The sequence below is a fragment of the Bos mutus genome, chromosome 3, assembly GCF_027580195.1.
Source record: "Bos mutus isolate GX-2022 chromosome 3, NWIPB_WYAK_1.1, whole genome shotgun sequence".
Classification (NCBI taxonomy): Eukaryota; Metazoa; Chordata; class Mammalia; order Artiodactyla; family Bovidae; genus Bos; species Bos mutus.
This window is the reverse complement of record NC_091619.1, coordinates 116866618-116888373: the sequence shown is the minus strand read 5'-3', so window position 1 is coordinate 116888373 and position 21756 is coordinate 116866618. Positions and strand designations below refer to the sequence as shown.

The following is a 21756-nucleotide window of genomic DNA, read 5'->3' as shown; positions in this document are numbered from 1 at the left end:
ATGGGTAATTTCTTGGGCACCTATCTGTGCCAGCCCATTAGGGCCAAACTGACTGTGGTGGCAGGCCACCGTGAAGTCATCAAGCAGCTTCTCTTACGTGCTGACAGGCAGCCAAGACCCTGTCCACCCCAGGCCAGACCAGGACTGTCCTCCCCGCAACCGGCCCTAATCAAGACGAATGTAGGAGGGGACCATAGAGTTGAAGGTCCTCCGGAGTCTAGACTCGCCAAATGGTGTTGGTGGTGATGGGGAGGGGGAACCATAGAGTCGGCCGCCCTCCAGCGTCTAGACTTGCCACGACGGGGCACGCACCGGAAGAGGCAGTCAGCGGGCCGGAAGTGAGCCAGGAACGCTGGGACTGTGTGAGGAGATGAAGCCGGCGGTGGACGAGATGTTTCCCGAGGGCGCCGGGCCGTATGTGGACCTGGACGAGGTGAGGCGGGCCGCGCCGGGCCGGGCAGGAGCGGCTCCACGTCCAGCTCTCGGGCGCGCTTCGGGTCCGGGCCGAGAGAAGGCAGCGGCCCGCAGGGCCCCGCGCTCGCCCTCCCCGCGGTGCCTGCCTTAGCGCTGGGCCCCTGGGAAGCCTGTGGAAGGCGGCCGGTGCTGAGGCGAGCGTCGGTGCCCGCCGCCTGGAGGGCACCCCTGGGTGTGGGCCCCGCTCTGGAGGGCGTGCTGCCGGGCGGCGGGGGCGAGCCCACGTCTGGGAGGCGGGGAGGCGAGGGCCCGGCTGACGGCGGGGCTCGGGAGGGAGGCGGGCACCCGCCGGGGAGCGGGGAGAGGGCCGTTTGTGGGGGCCGTGCGCAGCGCCGTGCCCGGTCCTCCCCTGCTCCAGTGGGTTACAGGAGGCTCCTGTGGTGCTGGTGTTCCGTGGTCTCCAAGTGTCAGGCCAGCTCCCCAGGGTCAGGGCCTCCGTTTCTCTTTCTTACAGCCCGGGGCGGGGGGACAGCCCCAGCCTGCGTGCTCCTGGAGATAGCTACGGAGAGAGTCATTGCCAGCCCCAGTGTATGGGGAGGTTGGCGGTGCAGGTTGTTAGAAGCCCTCCCACGGCTTAGGGGGGTCGGCCAGCAAAGCCTTAGGAGTGCAGCTGACTGCAGCCAGATGCCGGAGGCCGTGCTGGGTGGCATGGGGACGGGGGAGGGCGTCTAAGGGAAGGCACGGTCATACGGTTTAACGTGCGGGCCAGACCTTTAGGTGCCTAAGGGAGAGCGGGGGATGAAGCCGGGAGGTGGGGGGAGATGGGGGCGCGGGCAGAGGGCACCAGACCTTGAATTGCTCCCCGCTGTCCTGGGATGGGTGGGCTCTCCATACCCAACTCCAGGAGGCTGTCGCGCTTCCGCTAACCCTGCTTCTCAGCTCTCACTCCAGGCGCTGCCTTAGGCAGGTGTGGGGTCCCTGGAAGGCTCTACTGTGGGGGTGGTGGGCTCCGCAGATGGGCAGAGAGAGTAGGGTGGTGTGAACCGAGGAACAGGAAGCCAGAAGAGGGTGTGAATGAAGGCCAGGCCTCCAGGGGCCAAGTCCACACCGCTGTCACTGCAGGGCTTCCAGTGGTGTGCAGGGTGGGGGGTGGGGCTAGCTCACTGAGGAGAGAAGGGAGGCCTCCGAGAACCCTGGTTGCTGAGAGCAGCCGCCCGCAGCTCTATGGGGAACTCAGGAGGTGCTCAGCTGTCTGAGCCGGAAGAGGTGGACAGACAGCCTGGGGGGTGCTGGGAGTCAGGGTGCAGAGGGACCAGGGTGCCGCCCCCAGAGGCCTCTGCTGTCGTGTCCCCACGTGACCTGAGAGGCTCAGAGTCCTCATGACACCGCCCAGCTTTGGTACTGACATTGTTTTACTGCCCACGCTGAGGGGTGGCCGGTGATAGAACCCCCACCAGAAGAACCCCAGGTCAGCAGGTCAGTTTCTCAGGGGAAACGGCTTAATTCTCAGAAGAAGCAGGGGGCATGGAGAGCAGAGGGATCGGTGGGCTCAGTGGGGCCTCTGTGGCCAGGCCAGTGGGGACAGGAGCCCCCTCCCGTGGTGTGTGCAGGAGAGCTGCCGTCCAGGCAGGATTCTCTGTAAAAGGCATGGAGGAGCCTAGGACCCCAAGACCTGAGGGGACCTTCCCGTCATTCCTCCAAATGCTGCCTGCCTCCCCCCTGCTCCAGCCACTTCCTTCCCTGGACTGAATTTGGTCCCTGACCTGGACACTTTCTGCCCAGAAGTGGTATGGGGCCTGTGAGGCACTTATCCTTCATTCTCTCTGAACACCCCGCTGACATAACCTTTCCTTCCCCCAACCAGGCAGGAGGCAGCACCGGGCTCCTGATGGACTTGGCAGCCAATGAAAAGGCAGTTCACGCAGACTTTTTTAATGGTAAGGATGCCGGCATTGGCTTGCCTATTTCAGCCGATGTTTCTTTTGCAGGTTATGGGGTGGAGCAGCTTCAAGAGATGAGTGACGTGGGTTGTGGCCAGGTTCTCTGTCGTTCTTGGACTGCGGTGCAGCTGTGGGAAATGGGCTACCCTGTTTTTCAGGAGGGAGAGGAGCTCCTGTCCCGCGTGGAATCTGAGCCCAAGACTGTGGCAGCGTCTGCCCACCAGGCTCTCTCCGCGCTCCTGACGGCTGTGCTCTGGGCTCCTCCTTTCGCCCGGGTGCTCATCCCCAATGCCTGTGCGGAGCAACAGTGCCCTCTTGCTCCCCCTGTGCCTCTTCTCTGAGACCAGCAGCTGTTCGTGTTCGAGTTCGGTGCTAGTTTGAGGAACATGGGTGGAGTTTTACAAAATAACAGTGAAAAACGAACTTTATAGGAAGTCTTCATCCACGTTTGAGGGGGTATTTTCTTGTTCCCTTCCGATTTCTTAGGGCATTGTTCCTACAGATTTATTAATCCTTACCGAGGGTTAAATCGTAAGTAGAAACACAAGACCGCTCTCTCAGGAGAGTTCAGTGGTGTTTTCTCTCTCATCACTTTCTTTCATGCAGGGTGCCTGTGACTACAAAGAACTTTGGTCACTGGTCAGTGGCAGCTAGGATTTTATCTTGCCCTGTTGGTTTTTGCTGGCCCCAGACCCCTCTCAAACCTGAGCCCATTTTCTCTGTTCTGTTCAGGCCCCCGTTGGCTGAACAGAAAAGCCAGGCTGTGTTATGAGGACAGGAGGTGACATTTGGGCCCCTGGAACTGAGTAGCATTTAAGTTCTTTAGGGGAGTGGGTGTGGGGGCACGGGGTGCAGAGGTCTGAGTGTTCTCCAGAGTCACTCGTGAGCCTCACCCGGGCAGGAGTGTGTGCTCGCCAACCCGGCACGACCCAACCTCACTCCTCCTCTGCCAGCCTGGGGGCTTAGAGGCAGTTGGCTGTATCTAGGGTTCACGTTCACGGATTTTGGACAGCAGCTCTTTAGTTCTGACAGAAGCTCTGTGGGAGGGACCCAGGCCGCCTTGCCCGATGAGCACAAGAGCGGATGAGGGCCTTTCTCCCGCAGAGGCCAATTCCTCGGAAAAGGGAAGGAGCTCGAGCTTGGCTCGGGCATGCTGCCTGGCAGGTTGTGACGGCCCAGCATGTGGGAGGCGTTTCCCTGCCAGGAAGCCCAGTGGCCTGTGGAGGGGCTTGTCCTGAGCCCTTTTCACTCACCGAACAGACGGCTTTGATGGTCTCTTGTCCCCGAGGCAGTGGGTTCTAGCCCTGAACCGGGCCCGCTGTCTTCACTCACGTCTTACAAAACAGGAGCGTCTTCGAGAAGGGGCGGGCCGAGACAGCTCCACGATGGGAGCCTGATGGGTGGCACGGTGCCTCCAGGGGCGCCTCCAGGCTGGGTCTCAGGAGGCGGCACCTGCAGGGGGTGGGGGTGCCTGGCGCCGCCGTCCCGGAAAGCAGCTGCGTGGGGCCTGGTGGCCCTCTCGCTGGTCCGTTACTCTGCACATCCTCAGTGCATGGTGCGTGAGTGGGATGGTAGTGCTTTTTCCCTCGTTGTGAGAGTAACACCCGTGGTGGAAGTTTAGAGAATTTACACAGAAGTACACAGAAGGGCAAAAGAACCCTGAACGAGGTTTTACCCCGGCAGATGCAGTGCACCCTGATTTTGCGGCGTTTCTTCCAGTGGGAATGGGCTCGGGTTGTGATTTTCAAGCTAACTATAGGTCCAACCCTTTTAACGGGAGTCTCACGGGCTCTGAGTTCTCACAGCGCTCCGTCCCTCCACCACCTTCCTCCCACCCACCCCCCCGCCCCGCACCCCCCTCCCCACCCCGGCCCCAGCATTTCCACTCTCAGGCTGCGAGCCTCCGGGGGCTTCCGCCAGCCGCCCCTTCACCTCCACGCAGCGTCAACATGAGTGGGGCCTGGCCGTGCTCACAGGTGCGGGCTCTGCCCTGCACAGTCCTGGCTGTGAGGGTCGCCCACAGAGTCCAGAGCACACCGCGTGTTTTCTCGAGGTTGTCGTCTAAATGGAAACCAAACTAAAGGTGCCCGCTGGACCGCTGTCCTCTTGGGCTGCGTCAGCCCTGGTTGGGTAAAGTTGGGAACCCGTCACGGAAAGTCATTTATCAGATTGTCTTCTGTTTTCTCTCTGGTTTTGAACGACCGCATAACCCCTTTATGTTATGTTCTCTGTTATTGACCTTGTGTGACCATCAATTTGTGGTTTTATTCATTTTGTAGATTTTGAAGATCTCTTTGACGATGATGATATCCAGTGAGGTGTGTCCAGCGGTGCGTCTGGCTGAGCTTCGCCATGTGGTGGTGTGGTGGGGCTCCTTAAAGGACAGTTTCATGTGGTTCCAGAGAACTTGTGGGAATTGCTAGAATTTAGGAGATGGTTAGCCAAGAAAGAGAAGAAGGTTTTAACCATCTGGAGGAGGCCTGTTAAACTCTGAATGTGGCCAGCTTTTGTCCTTAACTTCAGTTAAAATAAAGTGATGTTATTACTTACAGGGTAACTTTGATTCTTGCATTTTGAGTGAATGTTACAATCCCTGGACATCTGCGTATGTATGCCCCTGTGTGTGTTCCATGCTAAGAGAAGCAGATCTCCTCATAGAAACACACACTGTGCTTTTTGCGTTATGACCTTGAGTGATTCTGACAGCTCACAGTTGCTGAGGTGGTGCTTGTGTGAGACCCTGTGAGACCCTGCTCCTGTCCCGTGGGCTCCCCCGGTGGGCCTCGTGTTCGGCTCTGACATCAGAGCAGCTGCTGCCCCCAGACCTGAGGCTTGAGGAAACAGGCAGCTTGGTGATGACTGAAGGAGACGCCTCCCACCTGAGAAATGTGTGCCTCAGTCCATTTCAGAGGAGAGCCTAGTGTCTCTGGGGGCAGTTTCTTACTGGTCCATCTCAGCAGCTGATAATGGCTGTGAACACTCGGATCTCACATCAGTCTTGAGGAATGTGTCTTTGATCAGGAACAACCCAGGGCACACGACTTGGTGGTTCCCATAGCTCCGAGCAGAGCAGAGCCGCTTAGTGGATGAGTCAGGCTGTCCCTTCTCACTGTGAGAACCACCAAATGGAGCAGCCTGACGGCCTGGCTGTGAAAGAGCCGTGTTTACTGAGAATCATCATCTCGTGAGTGCCGAGTGGGCTTCTGCTCTTTGCATGCCCCTCCTGGTGGAGCTCGGCCCCCGGCAGGGAGGACCAGTTGTCCAGGGCAGCTCAAGGGGCCAACATGAGGGCAGCATCCCAGTAAAGGCCAGGTTAGGAGGGCCTGGGGACCCCATCACGGGAGGCCCTGCCCTGGGACCCCAGGCTGCTTCCACATTAGACTCTAACGGCAGGGCTTCCAGCAGGAGCTGCACGGCCTGACTCCAGGGAGAGGTATCTCGGGGTCTGTTTTTGAGGTCACATACTGGGCAGTCCGCTTTACTCAGTGGGCTCCTTGGAGCAGGCCCGGAAGGCTCTGTGGGGAAGGACGGGGCATTTGGCCATCAGCAGTGGCCGCGGTTTGGTCTGTGAGCTGTGAGGGCTGCACCCATTCAGGCCTCAGGATTGGGAAGGCCCTTTCGGACAAGGGGAGGTGCTGGGAGGAGGATCCCCGCTCGTGGCCATGGCGAGGACTTGGAGAGTATTGTCTGCTAAGGTGGGGTGTCTGGATCCTTGTTGAATTGCAGGTTCTTGGAAGTGAGAGCTCCTAATGCAGGGAGCCTGTCAAAACCACGTGAACAAGCACGTGGGTTATTGGGGTTGAGCTCTGGGGAATTTGGGTTTGGGGAAGAAGTTGGAGAAAGAGCTGTTTTAATGCTCTGAACTGTGAAGACTAGTGGAGGCCTTTGGAAGAACCATCTGCTCTCCCTGCCCTTACAGTTCTCGGTCTTCCTGGGTAGAGGGAAAACATTTGTCCCTCAGCCTCTGCCCCGGCCGCTTGTTTGAATGGAAAGGGGCTTACGTGCTCTTTATCAGGGCTCAGGAGACTGCCGGGAGAGGAGGCTGGCCTCCACACATGCGAGCAGCTGGGTTAGGGACACTTCCAAAGCAAATGACACTGTCAGGAAGCAGCATTACTGACTTCAGGAAATTGAGGGCTGTGAGTTCTGCTTGATGTCAAGATGAGAAAAAGGTGCTGAAATGAAGAGCCCTTTTGTCCTTCGAGAGGCCAGAGGCCAGGGCTCCTCCCCCGGAGCTCCTGTCCTGTGGAAACGTGGTCTTCTTGTCGCACACGTGACTTGGCCCCAGGTCACCCAGCGCTTGGGGGGCAGAGGGGTGCCAGCCCTTGGTCAAGGGCTGCATTCTCTCACCGAGACCAAAAACAAAGCCAGGAGACACTCAGCATATTAAGAAGGAAGACAGGAAGCCTGGGTCCCAAAGGGCTGGACTGTTAACATTTGCTGACGCAGAGAATGTTTATAGACTGGTACCAAGGAGGCACGCACTGGAGATTGATGGGCACCGAGACGCCAGTTTGCAGAAGAACCAACTCAGACGGCCAGGGAGCACTTAGAGGTGCTCAGGGTCACAGGAAGTCGGCGAAACGTCCGCTGAGGCAGCAGGATGCCACTTTGCTTGCTGGAGGGCAGAGGCTTTGTGATGAGGGGTCCCATGCCGGCGGGGGTTGGGTGGGACTAGGGGAACCGTGGTCTCTTTGGAAGAGATGCAGTGACAGTGATGAAGACTGGAGAGACCCAGCAGAACCCAGACACGATGTTGATTCTAGTGTTTTTCCTCTGGGAAACAATATCGAGACTGAATGATCACGATGAGGAAGTGATGGTGCAGGCACGCCTCGGGGAGCCCTGCGTCCCCTACAGAGTGGCCTTGGGCCTGGGGGGCATTACATGGGCCCCTGTGGGTGGGGAGGCTGAGAGGCAGGAGAGGGGCTGTTACCTGGCATGTTTATACCTGTTCATCTGACGTACAGACTATTTTTTGGGGCTCCAAAATCACTGCAGATGGTGACTGCAGCCATGAAATTAAAAGATGCTTACTCCTTGGCAGGAAACTTATGACCAACCTAGACAGCATATTCAATAACCTCAGATATGCAGATGATACCACCCTTACGGCAGAAAGTGAAGAAGAACTAAAAAGCCTCTTGATGAAAGTGAAAGAGGAGAGTGAAAAAGTTGACTTAAAGCTCAACATTCAGAAAACAAAGATCATGGCATCTGGTCCCATCAATTCATGGGAAATAGATGGGGAAACAGTGGAAACAGTGTCAGACTTTATTTTTTTGGGCTCCAAAATCACTGCAGATGGTGACTGCGGCCATGAAATTAAAAGATGCTTACTCCTTGGAAGGAAAGTTATGACCAACCTAGATAGCATATTGAAAAGCAGAGACATTACTTTGCCATTAAAGGTCCATCTAGTCAAGGCTATGGTTTTTCCAGTGGTCATGTATGGATGTGAGAGTTGGACTGTGAAGAAAGCTGAGCACCGAAGAATTGATGCTTTTGAACTGTGGTGTTGGAGAAGACTCTTGAGAGTCCCTTGGACTGCAAGGAGATCCAACCAGTCCATTCTGAAGGAGATCAGCCCTGGGATTTCTTTGGAAGGAATGATGCTAAAGCTGAAACTCCAGTACTTTGGCCACCTCATGCGAAGAGTTGACTCACTGGAAAAGACTCTGATGCTGGGAGGGATTGGGGGCAGGAGGAGAAGGGGACGACAGAGGATGAGATGGCTGGATGGCATCACTGACTCGATGGATGTGAGTCTGAGTGAACTCTGGGAGTTGGTGATGGACAGGGAGGCTTGGCGTGCTGATTCATGGGATCGCAAAGAGTCGGACACGACTGAGCAACTGAACTGAGCTGATGCATGTGTGCAGGGGTCCCTGTGGCTCAGACGGTAAAGAATCTGCCTGTAGTGCAGGAGACCAGGGTTCAATCCCAGGGTTGGGAAGATCCCCTGGAGAAGGGAACAGCTACCCACTCCAGTGTTCTTGTCTGGAGAATCCCATGGACAGAGGCTACAGTCCATGGTGTCACAAAGACATCACTGAGCAACTAACACTTCCATGGATGTGTGCAGGGGCTTCCCTGATGGCTCAGTGGTGAAAGAATCCACCTGCCAATTCAAGAGACATGGGTTTGAAAGATCCCCTGGAGAAGGAAATGGCAGCCCACTCCAGTATTCTTGCCTGGGAAATCCCATGGACAGAGGAGCCTGGAGGGCAGTAGTCCATGGGGTCAGAAAAGAATCAGAGACAGCCTAGTGACTAAACAACAACAGATGCACATGTGTAGGGACACCTCCTCCTGTGCGCCCAGCTTGGCCTGCAGGCTGTGATGACATACGTGTGTGTGTGAATGTTTCAGAAAAGACGGCGCTCCCAGCCCTGAGGGGAAGGGCAATAAATGAGGAGCCCTTGAAAACCAGTGTACAGGTGTGGGGGCAGGTGTGGGGTTTGTGGGGGCAGGTGTGGGAGCAAGTGTGGGGAGTTGTGGGGCAGGTGGGGGGGGGTTTGGGGGCAGGTGTGGGGTCAGGCAGTCAGGGGCCTCCCTTTCTGGAAGAGGAACTTGTGGGGAACCGAGACTTTGAGGTGAGTGGGAGAAGAGGCCTTAGGAGAGGGCAGGAGAGCGGCCCAGGTGTGTGTAGGGCCTCGAGGTGGGAGAGTGGGTGGCCATCAGGGAAGGAGAGGGGGCTCCAAGCCATGAGGGGCACGGGGGTGGAGGGCAGCGCTCAGGAGGCTTTTCCTCCCGTCTCCTGCATCTGCCCCAGGCTGGTTCCAGTTCTGCAGCTGAAGTGGAGCCCGAAGGCCTGGTCTTTGTCGTCAAGGACCAGTAGCTGTTAAGGAGGGACTGATTTCCCGGCTGGATCCCTGAGCCTGGAGCCTGGAGAGACACAGCGCTGGGGCGTGTGTTCAGCGGGAGTCTGCCCTGCACTGCAGTATTTTCTGCTCCGCTGAGAACTGGCTTGCGTCCTGACAGCACAGAGCTGACTCTGTACCCCTCAAGGGCACTTGGGGTCTGCAGGCAGGTGGAGGCTTCCTGCAGGAAGGCGCCTGTGTGGGGACCCAGGAGATGGCGCCAGCCAGCAGCCCTTGGCCAGTGCTGTGGGTTTTGCTTGTTTCTTTTTTTTTTTTTTAATTTCCTTTGACTCAACTTTAGCATTTATTTTGCTGAGACAATTTTTCTGTCACTTGGAGGGCTCAGTTCTGTCTCCAGCTGTGTCCAGAGCAGTTAAGTAAATGTTGAAGGAACCTGCTGGAGTCCTTGCTGAGACAGGAAAACCACCAACGTGCCATGAAACGACATTTGAAGCAGTTGGCTGGATTTTTTTCTTTACTTAGTATCTTGCTGATGATCATAATAATGCCCCAAAGATGCCTTTCATTGAGAGCCAGCTTTGAGCACAGCATTTATATTCCACCAAGTCCTCTGAATGTTCCAGAGAGGAGGGTCACGTATTATTCAGTTGCTGGTAAATACACCGAGGCTCATGGAGGTGACAAGCCCTCCCCGAGCTGGCCCTCCAAGTGGGGTGGAGTGGGCTTCGTCCCAGAGCCATGGAGTGTTCCTACTTTAGACATTAGGCAGGGGCCCTGGTTCTGCCCTCTAAGACATGGGAGCTGGAGGAAACTGGTTAACACTCCTGCCTCCCTGTTTCTCATCTACACAAATGAGGGATATAAAGACACCCAGCTCAGTTTCTTCTCAGCAAAAGATAGCATTGAGGAACAGCCAAGCTGTAGATGGGGGAGCATTGCAGTACAGGTCCTAGCAAAGGGCTCATTCAGAATATATGAAGAGCTCCTACAAGCCAACAGTAAAACGCAGACAACCTAAGCAAATGTTGGCAAGAGACGGGAAGGGGAGATTTGCACAGAGACACGCACTTGGCCTCTGAGCATCTGAGCTGATGCTCAACACACAGCGGGGTGACGGAGCAACGTTCCTTTCCCACTGACTAGAGTGAAAACTCACGCGTCAATCGATCAAGTGCCCCCCACCCCTGCCCTGGCCCGCCTCCACGCCCAGGTGACTTCACTGCAGCGTGAACTGTGTTCTTCACGCATCGTGGTTAATAGGCCCAAAGTGTGTAGTCAACACACCCGCCTCGCAGAGCAGGCTGTGAGCCTGGGTCAGGGCTGGCTCTGCTTTACTGTGGATTGTGGGGTGGGGGGCTCCCTGCTCAGGTCTTTACCTCATTTTATCACTCATCCTACAACCACTCTACAGGATAGCTCTTGTTACTTTTTCTTTTTTAAAGACTCTGTGTTAGGCCCTGAAATTTGCCCCCTATTCATAGGTGATGTCTGCGTTTGGTTTCGGTATTAGGAGAACACTGGCCTCGTAGAATGAGCTGGGAGTTATTCCCTCTGCTTCTGTCCTCGGAAAGAAGTGCTAGAGAACGGGCATAATTTCTTCAGCATCTGGTAGGACCCACCCGATTCCCGTCTGGGATTGGGGTTTTCTGTTTTGGAAGGCTATTCACTACTGTCTTCAGTTTCTTGAAAAGATACAGCCATAACAAGATTGTCAATTTCTTCTTGTGTGAATTTTGACAGACTGTGTCTTTCAAGAAATTAGTCCATTTCATCTAAGTTATCAAATTATTGGGCATAGAGTTTTAGTATTATTTCATTATCCTTTTATGTTTTTCTTTTTTTAGCTTTTTTATTGGAATAGAGTTACTTTACAATGTTGGGTTAGTTTCTGGTACATAGTGAAGCAAGTCGTCTGTGTATACACATGTCTCCTCCCTCTTGGACCTCCCTTCCTCCCTGCCCCATCCCACTCCTCTAGGTCAACACAGGAGCACCGAGCGGGGCTCCCAGTGCTTTGTTGCGGGCTCCCACTAGCCATCTGTTGTACACATCGTAGTGTGTATATGTCAATCCTAATGTCCAGATTCATCCCACCCTCTCGTTCCCCCACTGGTACCCACATGTCCACTCTTTGCATCTGTGTCTGTTCTTGAAGATGAATGGATAAAGAAGATGTGGTCAGTGAGTTCAGTCACTCAGTCTTGTCCAACTCTTTGTGACCCCACGGACTGCAGCACGCCAGGCTTCCCTGTCCACCACCAACTCCCGGAGCTTGCTTGTAAACTCATGTCCATTAAGTTGGTGATGTCATCCAACCATCTCAACTACTGTTGTTCGTTTTCCTCCTGCCTTCAATGTTTCCCAGCATCAGGGTCTTTTCCAACGACTCAGTTCTTTGCATCAGGTGGCCAAAGGATTGGAGTTTCGGCATCAGCCCTTCCAATGAATATTCAGGACTGATTTCCTTTAGTATTGACTGGTTTGATTTCCATGCAATCCAAGATACTCTCAAGAGTTTTCTACAACACCGCAGTTCAAAAGCATCAGTTCTTCGACACTCAGCATTCTTTATGGTCCAACTCTCACATCCATACATGACCACTGGAAAAATCATGGCTTTGACTAGATGCACGTTTGCTGGCAAAGTAATGTCTCTCCTTTTGAATATGCTGTCTAGGTTGGTTATAGCTTTTCCAAAGATCAAACGTCTTTTAATTTCATGGCTTCAGTCACCATCTGCAGTGATTTTGGAGCCCAAGGAAATAAAGTCTCTCACTGTTTCCATGTGGTACAAAATACAATGGGATATTATGCAGCCACTAAAAGGAATGAGATCAGGCAATTTGTGAGATGTGGATGGACCTAGAATCTGTCATACAGAGTAAAGTGAGTCAGAAAGAGAGAAACAAACATATATTAACATGCTTGTGGAATCTAGAAAAATGGTCCAGATGAACTATATTATCCTTTTGTTGTCCATGGTATCTGTAGCTACATTCTTTTTCTAATTTGTGATATTAGTAATTTTTGTCCTTTTTATTTTTTTCTGTTTTTTTTTCTTAGCTTCCACAGTGGCTCAGCAGTAAAGAATCCACCTGGCAATGCAGGAGATGCCAGCTGCTGCTGCTAAGTCACTTCAGTCGTGTCCAACTCTGTGCGACCCCCCTGACTGCAGCCTACCAGGCTTCTCCGTCCGTGGGATTCTCCAGGCAAGAACACTGGAGTGGGTTGCCATTTCCTTCTCCAATGCATGAAAGTGGAAAGTGAAAGTGAAGTCGCTCAGTCGTGTCTGACTCTTAGCGACCCCAGGGACTGCAGCCTACCAGGCTTCTCCACCCATGGGATTTTCCAGGCAAGAGTACTGGAGTGGGGTGCCATTGCCTTCTCTCGCAGGAGATGCCAGAGATGTGCGTTTGATATCTGGGTCAGGAAGATCCCCTGGAGAAAGGAATGGCAACCCACTCCAGAATTCTTGCCTGGAGGATCCCATGGACAGAGGAGCCTGATGGGCTACAGTCTATGGGGTCACAAAAGAGTCGGATATGACTTGGCCTTAGCAACTAAATGACAACAGCAATATTTGATATGTTTAGTTTTTTCCTTCCAGTCCATGATTTGTGTGGTGGGCTGGTGACTGCCAGGGTGGCCTGAGGCCTCTGCCTCCTGTCTCACGCTGCTGTTTGGGTCTCTCCCTCGAGGACTCTGTTACTTCCTTCTAAGGAGTAGAACATGGCAGAAGTGATGCTGTGATTCTCCCAAGAATAGGTTAGTTATGTAATGTAAAGGCTGTAGCTTCTCCTTTGACCTCTTTGTCTCTCTCTCCCCTCTGTCTCTCATCCTTTCCTCTGCAGTAGAACAGCTTTCACACCGTCAGGATGCTCGGGCACCACGCAGCGAGGTTGTGGTGTAGCTGGGCATTTACTCAGTACTCCTTTTGTGTCTTTCAGTAACAGTTACAATTTTATTTCTAAAGGTAGTGTGTATCATTTGTTACATTTATTCATATATGCCTAGGGATTTATATTATATTTTACTTTTTAAATATTTAATAATATGATCTACAATAGCATGAGAATAAACAAATAGCAGAATAAGACGTAGAAGTGAAGTGAAGTGAAGTCGCTCAGTCGTGTCTGACTCTTTGCGACCCCGTGGACTGCAGCCTTCCAGGCTCCTCCGTCCATGGGATTTTCCAGGCAAGAGTTCTGGAGTGGGGTGCCATTGCCTTCTCCAGGGGATCTTCCTGACTCAGGAATTGAACCCGGGTCTCCTGCATTGTAGGCAGATGCTTTACCCTCTAAGCCACCAAGGAAGCCCTAGAAACAGACCCACATATGCAGAGGCACTTGGTTTATGATAAAGATGACAGTATACAGCAGTGGGGGAGAAACATTTAAAAAGTGGTCCGTGGGATAACCATATGAAAAAATAAAGCCATTCCTATATAAAACCCCACAAATTTAATAACATGTGAATTATAAGTTCTAATATAAAAGACTAAGCAGAAAACAAGTTCCCAGGAAACATAAAAGAGATACTTTTGGATCTTGCATGGACAATATTTCTTTAAACATGCTGCAGAATGAAGTAGCCATGGAAAAAGTGCCTGATAATCTTATTAAATTTAAGAACCTCTGTTCATCAAAAATAATTTTAAAGGTCAATACAAGTATAAATATAGAAACCACAAAGTAAGAGAAGATATTCAGAACTCATGTAACCAACGAAGGGCTCATATCAAGAATAAGAATTTCTATGATCTTCGTGAAAAAGAAAAAATCTGGCAAAACATATATGCTTCCTCAGAAAGAGCATTCAGTTTGCTGCTAAATATGTGAAAATATTAGCTCATTAGCCACTAGAGAAGGGGAAAACTTCCTCCTTAAAAAGAATCGCAACTTTTCTCATTGGTAGACTTGTATTACAAAAAGACAGTGTTCAATTGTTATTATACTTTGAATTTTGTCAAAAATATATACATTTCTTTTCTCTCCTGTTATGTGTAAGTAACTATGAAATATATTTAGGCCACAAATGCCTAAAATTTGTTTTTATAGATTTTACTGGCGTATAGTTGATTTACATCTACGGTGCTAGTTTCAGCTATGTTGTGTTACTTTACCTTGGGTGTACAGCACAATGATTCTGTTATCCGTATACTCACTCTGTTGTTACTCTTACCTGTGCTGATCGTTGCACTGTATGGAGTATAGATCCCTGTGCTGTACAGCAGGTCCTTATTAGTCGTCTATTTCACATATAGTCATGCATATGTATCAGTCCCAGTCTTCCAGTTTGTCCCTCACCCCTTACCCCCTGGTGACCATAAGCCTTTCTGTGTCTGTTGTGGTCAGCACAGCAGGTAGGAATCGAAAGTGGTTGACACACAGTTTGGGAAAAAGCAACTAGAGACAGAATTAAAGTTTTAAAGATGGGACCGGGGAACTCAAGACCTCGTGGGTCCAGAGCCCTGCTCCTTGGAGCCACATCACTTTTATTTAGCGTCTTGGCAAGCAGAAAGGATCTGTGTGTTACGATGGAGTCGGCCGCCTGTGTCCTCGGCCACGTCTCCCATTTTACTGATTACTTTAAACTGTCCTTGTTATTTTCTTGTGCAAGGGCTATCACCTGGCTGGAGGTCATGGACCCGCATATGCCTTGGGAAAACATGGTGTGTGCAGAAGCAGCGTGCTGAACTTGCGCTGACCAGGCGTTCCAAGGTCCACACTATGTGTTTTTCCTTAGCTTAGCGGGGAATGACAACCCCAACTGATCAACCTGATGTACTTTTATTTGGGTTATGCTTACTGCTATATTTTGCTTTTATTCTTTTCCCATGGTGATTTTCTCATGGCTTGAGAAAGTCACCAGGGGCTTCCCTGGTGGCTCAGAGGTTAAAGCATCTGCCTCCAATATGGGAGACCCGGGTTCAATCCCTGGGTCAGGAACATCCCCTGGAGAAGGAAATGGCAACCCTCTCCAGTTTTCTTGCCTGGAGAATCCCATGGACAGAGGAGCTTGGTAGGCTACAGTTCACGGGGTCTCAAAAAGTCAGACACGACTGAGGGACTTCACATGGTGATTTTCTCATGGCTTAGCCAAAGCAATAGGTAGCTGACTATTAACCCCTGCATATGTCTGAGAATCTATTTCTGTTTTTTTTTTTAATGTTCAAAATTGTTTATTTAAAAAATAAAAATGAAAGTTGGAATGGTATATGACCACATACCCAGCAGAAAGGCTAAAATTGATAAAGCAGACAATATGGTTTGTCCCCATTAGACAGTGGGCCTCCCTGTGGGCTCAGCTGGTAAAAACTGTCTGCAATGAGGGAGCCCTGGGTTTGATTCCCTGGGTTGGGAAGATCTGGAGAAGGGAACAGCTATCCACTCCAGTATTCTGGTCTGGAGAATTCCATGGACTGTATAGACAATAAAGCTTGTCCATGTTAGATAGCATCACTAACTCAATGGACATGAATTTGAGCAAACTCCAGGAGATAGTGAAGGAAAGGGAAGGCTGGCATGTTGCAGTCCCTGGGGCCTCAAAGAGCTGGGCATGACTTAATGGCTTAACAACAACAAATGGCTTGTCCATGATGGTGCACAGCAACAGGGACTCTCATGCACTATTTGTGGGATGAAAATTGCTTTTCCATTTTGGTAAAACTGTAGAGTTAATCAAAAGCAAGAGCATTCAGCTCCTAAGAATGCCAACAGTAATTCACTCATAGCAAAAGACATGTAAAAAATTTTGTAGAAGCAAGGAGATCCAACCAATTCATCCTAAAGGAAATCAGTCCTGAATATTCATTGGAAGGACTGATGCTGAAGCTGAAACTCTAATCCTTTGACCACCTGATGTGAAGAACTGACTCATTTGAAAAGACCCTGATGCTGGGAAAGATTGAAGGTGGGAGGAGAAGGGAACGACAAAGGATAAAATAGTTGGATGGCATCACCAACTCCATGGACATAAGTTTGAGTAAACTCCGGGAGTTGGTGATGGACAGGGAGGCCTGGCATGCTGCAGTCCATGGGGTTGCAAAGAGTCGGACACAACTGAGCAACTGAATTGAACTGAATTCAATAAACTTGAATGGCCATCAGTGGTAGAATGGATAAATTATGATATTTTCATATGGTGGAATCTTATGTAGTAATGAAAAATTAGAACTACTATTATGGGCAGTCACATGGGTTAATCTCATAAATATGTTAACCAAAAAAAAAAAAAAAAAGCACACAAGATAAACTGGATGATTCTATGATGCTATTCACTGAATGTTCACAGTAGGCAAAACTAATCTGTGTGTTAGAAGCAGGATTCCCGCTAACCCTGGTAGGCAACGAATAGAATGAGGGGAGAAGATCTTGTGAAAATTGGGTGAATTTCTCATTCTCAACCTGGGTGGTAGTGAACTCCCTGAATGGATATGATTTGAGTATTTTTTCTGAAGATATATCAAAATTGTACATGTGTTTATGCTTCATGTCTTCCATCCTGTGACTTGGAAGGTGGTGCTGTGGCTGGGGTCATCCTCCCTAACAATAGTGTCATCCGTGCCCTTGGTGTGATGGAGCAGGAGCCCAGGGGTGCTTCTGTCCTCAAGTAGAACCACCACGTTCACCAGACCACTGACCTGGCTCCTCCCTGACAGGCCCTGCTTGTCAGCCCTGAGCCACTGAAGCCAAGCCTATTCCTACTCACCCCTACTGACCACGGGGAACACCTTGGCCATTATCATCTTGAACAGATCTCTTTGGTGGTATTGAAAGTGGGCTGAAAAAGGTCAACTGGAGGGCCCTCAGTGGACGGTCATGTCCTGCCAACAGGTGATGGTGAAGTCCTGCATCCCAGGCGGGGTTAGGAGATGGAGGTATGTTGCATGCAAACACCTTTTCTTCCAAGTTTGATCAATGCACATATATCTGACTTCTTTCCTACCAAAACCCATGGAATGACCCAGAGAACCATGATACACAAAGGGGACAAGACCCGCCCCTGCCTCCTGCCCTGTTCATTCAGTCTTCATGTGACTTGAGTCACTGCTCCTTCTTGCAACATGGAGAATTCTGGTTGCAGAGCATCCTTGTCCATCTCTGCATCTCACACATAGTGAATGTCTGCTTCATAAATGCCTTCAAGCAATGTGATTGAATAAATGGATCAGAGTCCTCAAGACATCCCATTCCATTCAGAAGTGGAAGAGGTTTGAGGGGCTCCTCATGGTTCACTGTCTCTGAATTCTCCATCCAGCCCTCAGGATACTGGATGTCCCCCTCTGGTCACCCTCCTTCACATGGCTGTGTGTCTCTGCCCCAGTCTCCGCAGAGCATCCTTCACGTCCTTGTTTCTCAGACTGTAAACAAGGGGGTTGAGCATTGGGATGACCAGGGTGTAGAAGACAGAGACCACCTTGCCCTGCTCCATGGACTCCACAGCTCCCGGCTGGGCATACATGACAAAAAGTGTCCCATAAAAGAGGGACACGGTTGTCATGTGGGAGCCGCAGGTGGAGAAGAGCTTGTGTCTCCCTCCTCCTGAGTGCATCCTCAGGATGGTCACTGTGATGTAGCCATAGGAGGTGAGGACCACGAATGTGGTGCCCACGATGATGAGGCCACAGATTCCAAACAAGACCAGCTCATTGAGGGTTGTCTCAGCACAGGCAACCTGGATCATAGGAGGCACATCACAGAAGAAGTGGTCGATGTGGTTGGAGCTGCAGAATGGGAGGCTGAATGTGAAGCTGGTCTGCAGGATGGAGTTGAGGCAGCCCCACAGTAGGAGCCCAGCACCAGGCGGGCACAGACCGAAGGGCACATGGAGATGGGATAGCACAGGGGGCTGCAGATGGCCACGAAGCGGTCATAGGCCATCACAGCCAAGAGGAGAGTCTCAGAGGTAGCTAGCAGGGAGAAGAAGAAGAACTGGGTGGCACAACCTGCAAAGGTGATGACCTTGGAGGAGGACAGGAAGTTGGCCAGGGCCTTGGGGTAGATGACAGATGAGTAGCACAAGTCTAAGAAGGAGAGGTTCTTGAGGAAGAAGTACATTGGGGAGTGCAGACGGGCATCCAGGGTGATGACCACGATCATGGTGAGGTTCCCCAGGACGGCCACCATGTACAGGGCCAGGAACAGAGCAAAGAGCAGGGCCTGGGTCTGCAGACCACCTTCAAATCCATCCAGCACAAACTCCTGCAGAGGCATCACTGAGAGGTTTCCATTTCTGTGGGGTGACATGGTCTTGACCCTTTGATGACTCACTGCCAACTGACCAAGAGGCCACCAGCTGCCCAGTTCTCCCTCCAGATGAGCTCAGGCTGACCTGAAAGGGCAGTATTGCCTGTGACTCACAAATTCATAAATATGCGTGGAGAACTCACTCTGTGGAACCCTCTGAGTTGTTAGCACAGGGGTGGGGTGAGTGCCAGGAGGGTTACAGAGCTGAGTCTCCAGGGCAAGAATGGAGTTGCAGCCCCCTATCTCCTCCTTTGAAGTAAATGCTCTCCTCCCCTCAAGGATGCTCCTGAATTTTGCCATTTCCACTCTCTGCTCCCATAGCTAATCCTATACTTTCTGTTCCTTATAAAATCATTCCTTGATTTCAGAAACGTTTACTGAGGATGCCCGGCCCACCAGGACTTGACCTAGTGATGGTTTCATCTCCAGGCCAAACTGGAAGGAGAGCAAAGACCCGCCATCACCAGGCTAATGAAGGTGTTTTGTGTCTGTCTCCCCTGCAGATTCTGAGACCCATCTCAGAACCATGGCCTCTGAGCCTGGACCACAGTGGCATTTCATCTGCAAAGCTCTCTGCACCCTTGAGGTTCTCATGGGGCTTTCTGCCCATGTGCAGATGTTTGCCAAATCATGGAAAAGGAACAGTCCAACTTTGAAGAGACGGGCATGCCCTCCTTATCATTGTCACTGGCGACTCACACTCCATGCTCTGCAAATCACTTCAGAACAGCCTCTTCCATTTGGAACTATGGAGATCTGGGCTTCTGTCTGTTCTCTGGAATTCTCTGAGGTCTTTCTGCTCCCTGCCTTTGTCACAGCACAGACCGTTCAGAAGGTCAGAGCAGGGCTGTGCAACAGATATAAGTTGGCCACCGTGTTGATTCATGGAGCTGCTGTGCTGACAGGGGCGTGGGTGGAGGGGTGGAAGGGGGTCTGTACTGTATCCTGTTGGTACTAAGTTGATGGATCCCTGCTGCCCACCCCGCAGGGATCATTCACATGTAGTGGGGACAGATGGCTAGTGTGGTACACCTGTTCAGCCCCACACCCCAAGAAGCAGGTGTTTCTGTGGTGAATTCAAAGATTCTGTGCGGGGAGCGAGCTCCACCCGTGGCAAAGGTCATGAGGAAGGAGGCTTGGCATACGCAAAGGCAGGATCAAGCCTCAGGAGTCTCCCTGGGAATTCTCGAGCATCTACCCCCCAAACCAGAGTCTGCCTACTTTCTGCTTTGTGCTTTCACCTACACCTCTGACTTTATGGGGGGCTGTCCCCCACTACCTCTCTCTGAAAAAAGAGTTGGCTTACAGCTCCAGTTAATAATTCCTGGGTGTGACAGTGTTTCAACCTACAAACTCCTTTGGAAATCCTCTAGCCTGCCTGAATAGGTTTTTTCTGCCACATGTGATTGTTCAGAGCCTCCCAACTGTGAGAGGGAGATGTTCTAAACTGTCTAAACACAGATTCTTTTGAGTAGTTAAAAGATTGATTAGAAATTGTATTGAGAAGGGTTTTTCACTTATTGGGCCAATGTTTGCTGCTAAGTCCCCATACCCCTTACCTACTGTGTCCTTGGCAGTATATTGATTGATATAATGGGTGTATAGAAATGTAAGTAGTAGCCTCAATGTTTGTAACCTTGGACCCTTGAGTTAATTCTTTTCTTGATTGAGCCCGCCTCACCTTTGCCCTATAGGAATGCAGCTTTGTCCAATGCTTTTTTGGAGGCTGGTGCCTGACTTTGGAATAATCACCTTTAGAGAAAGATAAGTTTCTTAAAATGTTAACAGGCCTCCTGGCCAGAAGATGATGTAATTCACCTGAACTTTTGCATATGATAAGTTTGAAAGCCTGGCTTCGATTAGGACCAGGAACTGCTGTCCCTGCATGACTCCACCCCTTCCCCCACTATCCTCTATGCACAACTTAAGGTATAAAAACTACTTTGGAAAATAAAGTGCGGGCCTTGTTCACCGAAACTTGGTCTCCCCATGTTGCTCTCTCTCCCAAATTCTGGCTGAGTCTCCATCTGGAGCGCGGAACCCACCATGCTTACTAATTATGCCTGGGCTTCTAAGGTCCGACTGGGGAGGCCTCAGTGTCTCCTCTCCTTCGGGAGAATGGAAGGACGCCTGCGGCCTACGTAAGTGGTGCAAGCTTCTTGTCTTGAAGTTTTATTGGTCTCCCGCGTAAACCAAGCTACTCAGCCTCTTTTCTCCACTGAATTTTCCTACTGAGCTATCCTCATCCTATTACTCTTTATATCTTTGATAAAATATTTAAATAAATAGGTCGCCGACGCAGTCCCCGCTTCGAATACCCTGGATCAGTGGGGGCTGGTCCCCGGCAATTCTGAGTTTATGGTTTTGTGCTCAGTATTACTTGACCATTTCTCTTGACAAGCCCTTAGCAAGATAAAATAGTGACTCCTCCTGGTAAGCTGAAAACAAAGAGAAATTTCCATTTCCAAAGCCAGGCTCTTTGTTTGTTTTATTGACCAACAAACAAGCAGGGGGCTCCAGTCTGCTGAGGTCACCCAGGGTCATCCATGGGCATTGGTGACATGAGGAAGCCTTTAATCCGAGCCTAAGGGATGCACTTGATGAGGTCAAAGCAGCTGGACACTTCTCTGCAGTGGCACATAGCCTGTACTAACAGTCGGCGCTAACCCTCCTAACTGAAAGTGTGGTCCAGAGACCAGGAGCATCACCACCACCTGCGAGCTGGTTAGAAATGCAGATGCTCCAGTCAAACACACCTGTTGAATCAGAACTTGCTACTGAACAAGTTGCTCAGAGGACTCATTCACTGGCTAAAGAGGCACTGCTTTCACAACCTTGAAGCTGAGGTCGGGGTAGGGAGGCAGGACATCACTCCAGCTGCTGAGAACAAGCCCTGGCTGCTTACTGTGGACAGAGCCCTGCTGCCCTTACCCTCCTGCAGCCCTGATGGGTGCCTGCCTTGACCTTACCTTTTCCAGGTGAGGGTCATGACACACCCAAGTGCACACAGCCAGGATCTGCTTTCCCAGGGCCTCCCAAGCTCCTGATCCAGGTCTGTGCTGATGAAGACCAGTGGACACTGAGGACTCCTGCCTCTCCCGCCTCTGGCTTCCTGTGCAGTGAACCAAGGGTGGGAGGGGGCACTTGGGTTCCCACCAAGAGTCTGGCTGCAGGAGGGCTCTGGGGCTTGGTGCAAGCAGAGAAGGGGATGAACTCAGCTCACCTGCCCCTCTACATCTTGTCCCATCGTCTGTGAGGTGCCTGGACCCTGTGGATTCTCTCCACCTGCCACACCTGGGACTTGAGGCCACAAATGGCCAATTAGATGAG

General features: G+C 51.4%; 2 protein-coding genes and 1 long non-coding RNA gene across 3 annotated transcripts; 2 read left to right on the top strand and 1 right to left on the bottom strand.

The window, feature by feature from the left end:
• Positions 1 to 301: 301 nt before the first annotated feature.
• COPS9 (COP9 signalosome subunit 9) lies at positions 302 to 4903 on the top strand. Its single transcript, XM_005901478.3, has 3 exons — positions 302 to 433; positions 2279 to 2351; positions 4634 to 4903. Exons 1-3 carry the CDS (start codon positions 371 to 373, stop codon positions 4669 to 4671), a joined length of 174 nt encoding a protein of 57 aa, XP_005901540.1. The 5' UTR covers positions 302 to 370; the 3' UTR covers positions 4672 to 4903.
• A 4202-nt stretch (positions 4904 to 9105) lies between these two features.
• On the top strand, positions 9106 to 20889 carry LOC138987274 (uncharacterized). Its single transcript, XR_011463778.1, has 3 exons — positions 9106 to 12387; positions 16839 to 17057; positions 18795 to 20889. It is a non-coding gene; the product is annotated as an uncharacterized lncRNA (long non-coding RNA).
• On the bottom strand, positions 17477 to 18795 carry LOC106700507 (olfactory receptor 9S13-like). The gene is given in 2 exon segments (XM_014480019.2): positions 17477 to 17964; positions 17967 to 18795. Coding segments are annotated over 2 exon segments (948 nt in total). The 5' UTR covers positions 18427 to 18795.
• Positions 20890 to 21756: the final 867 nt, after the last annotated feature.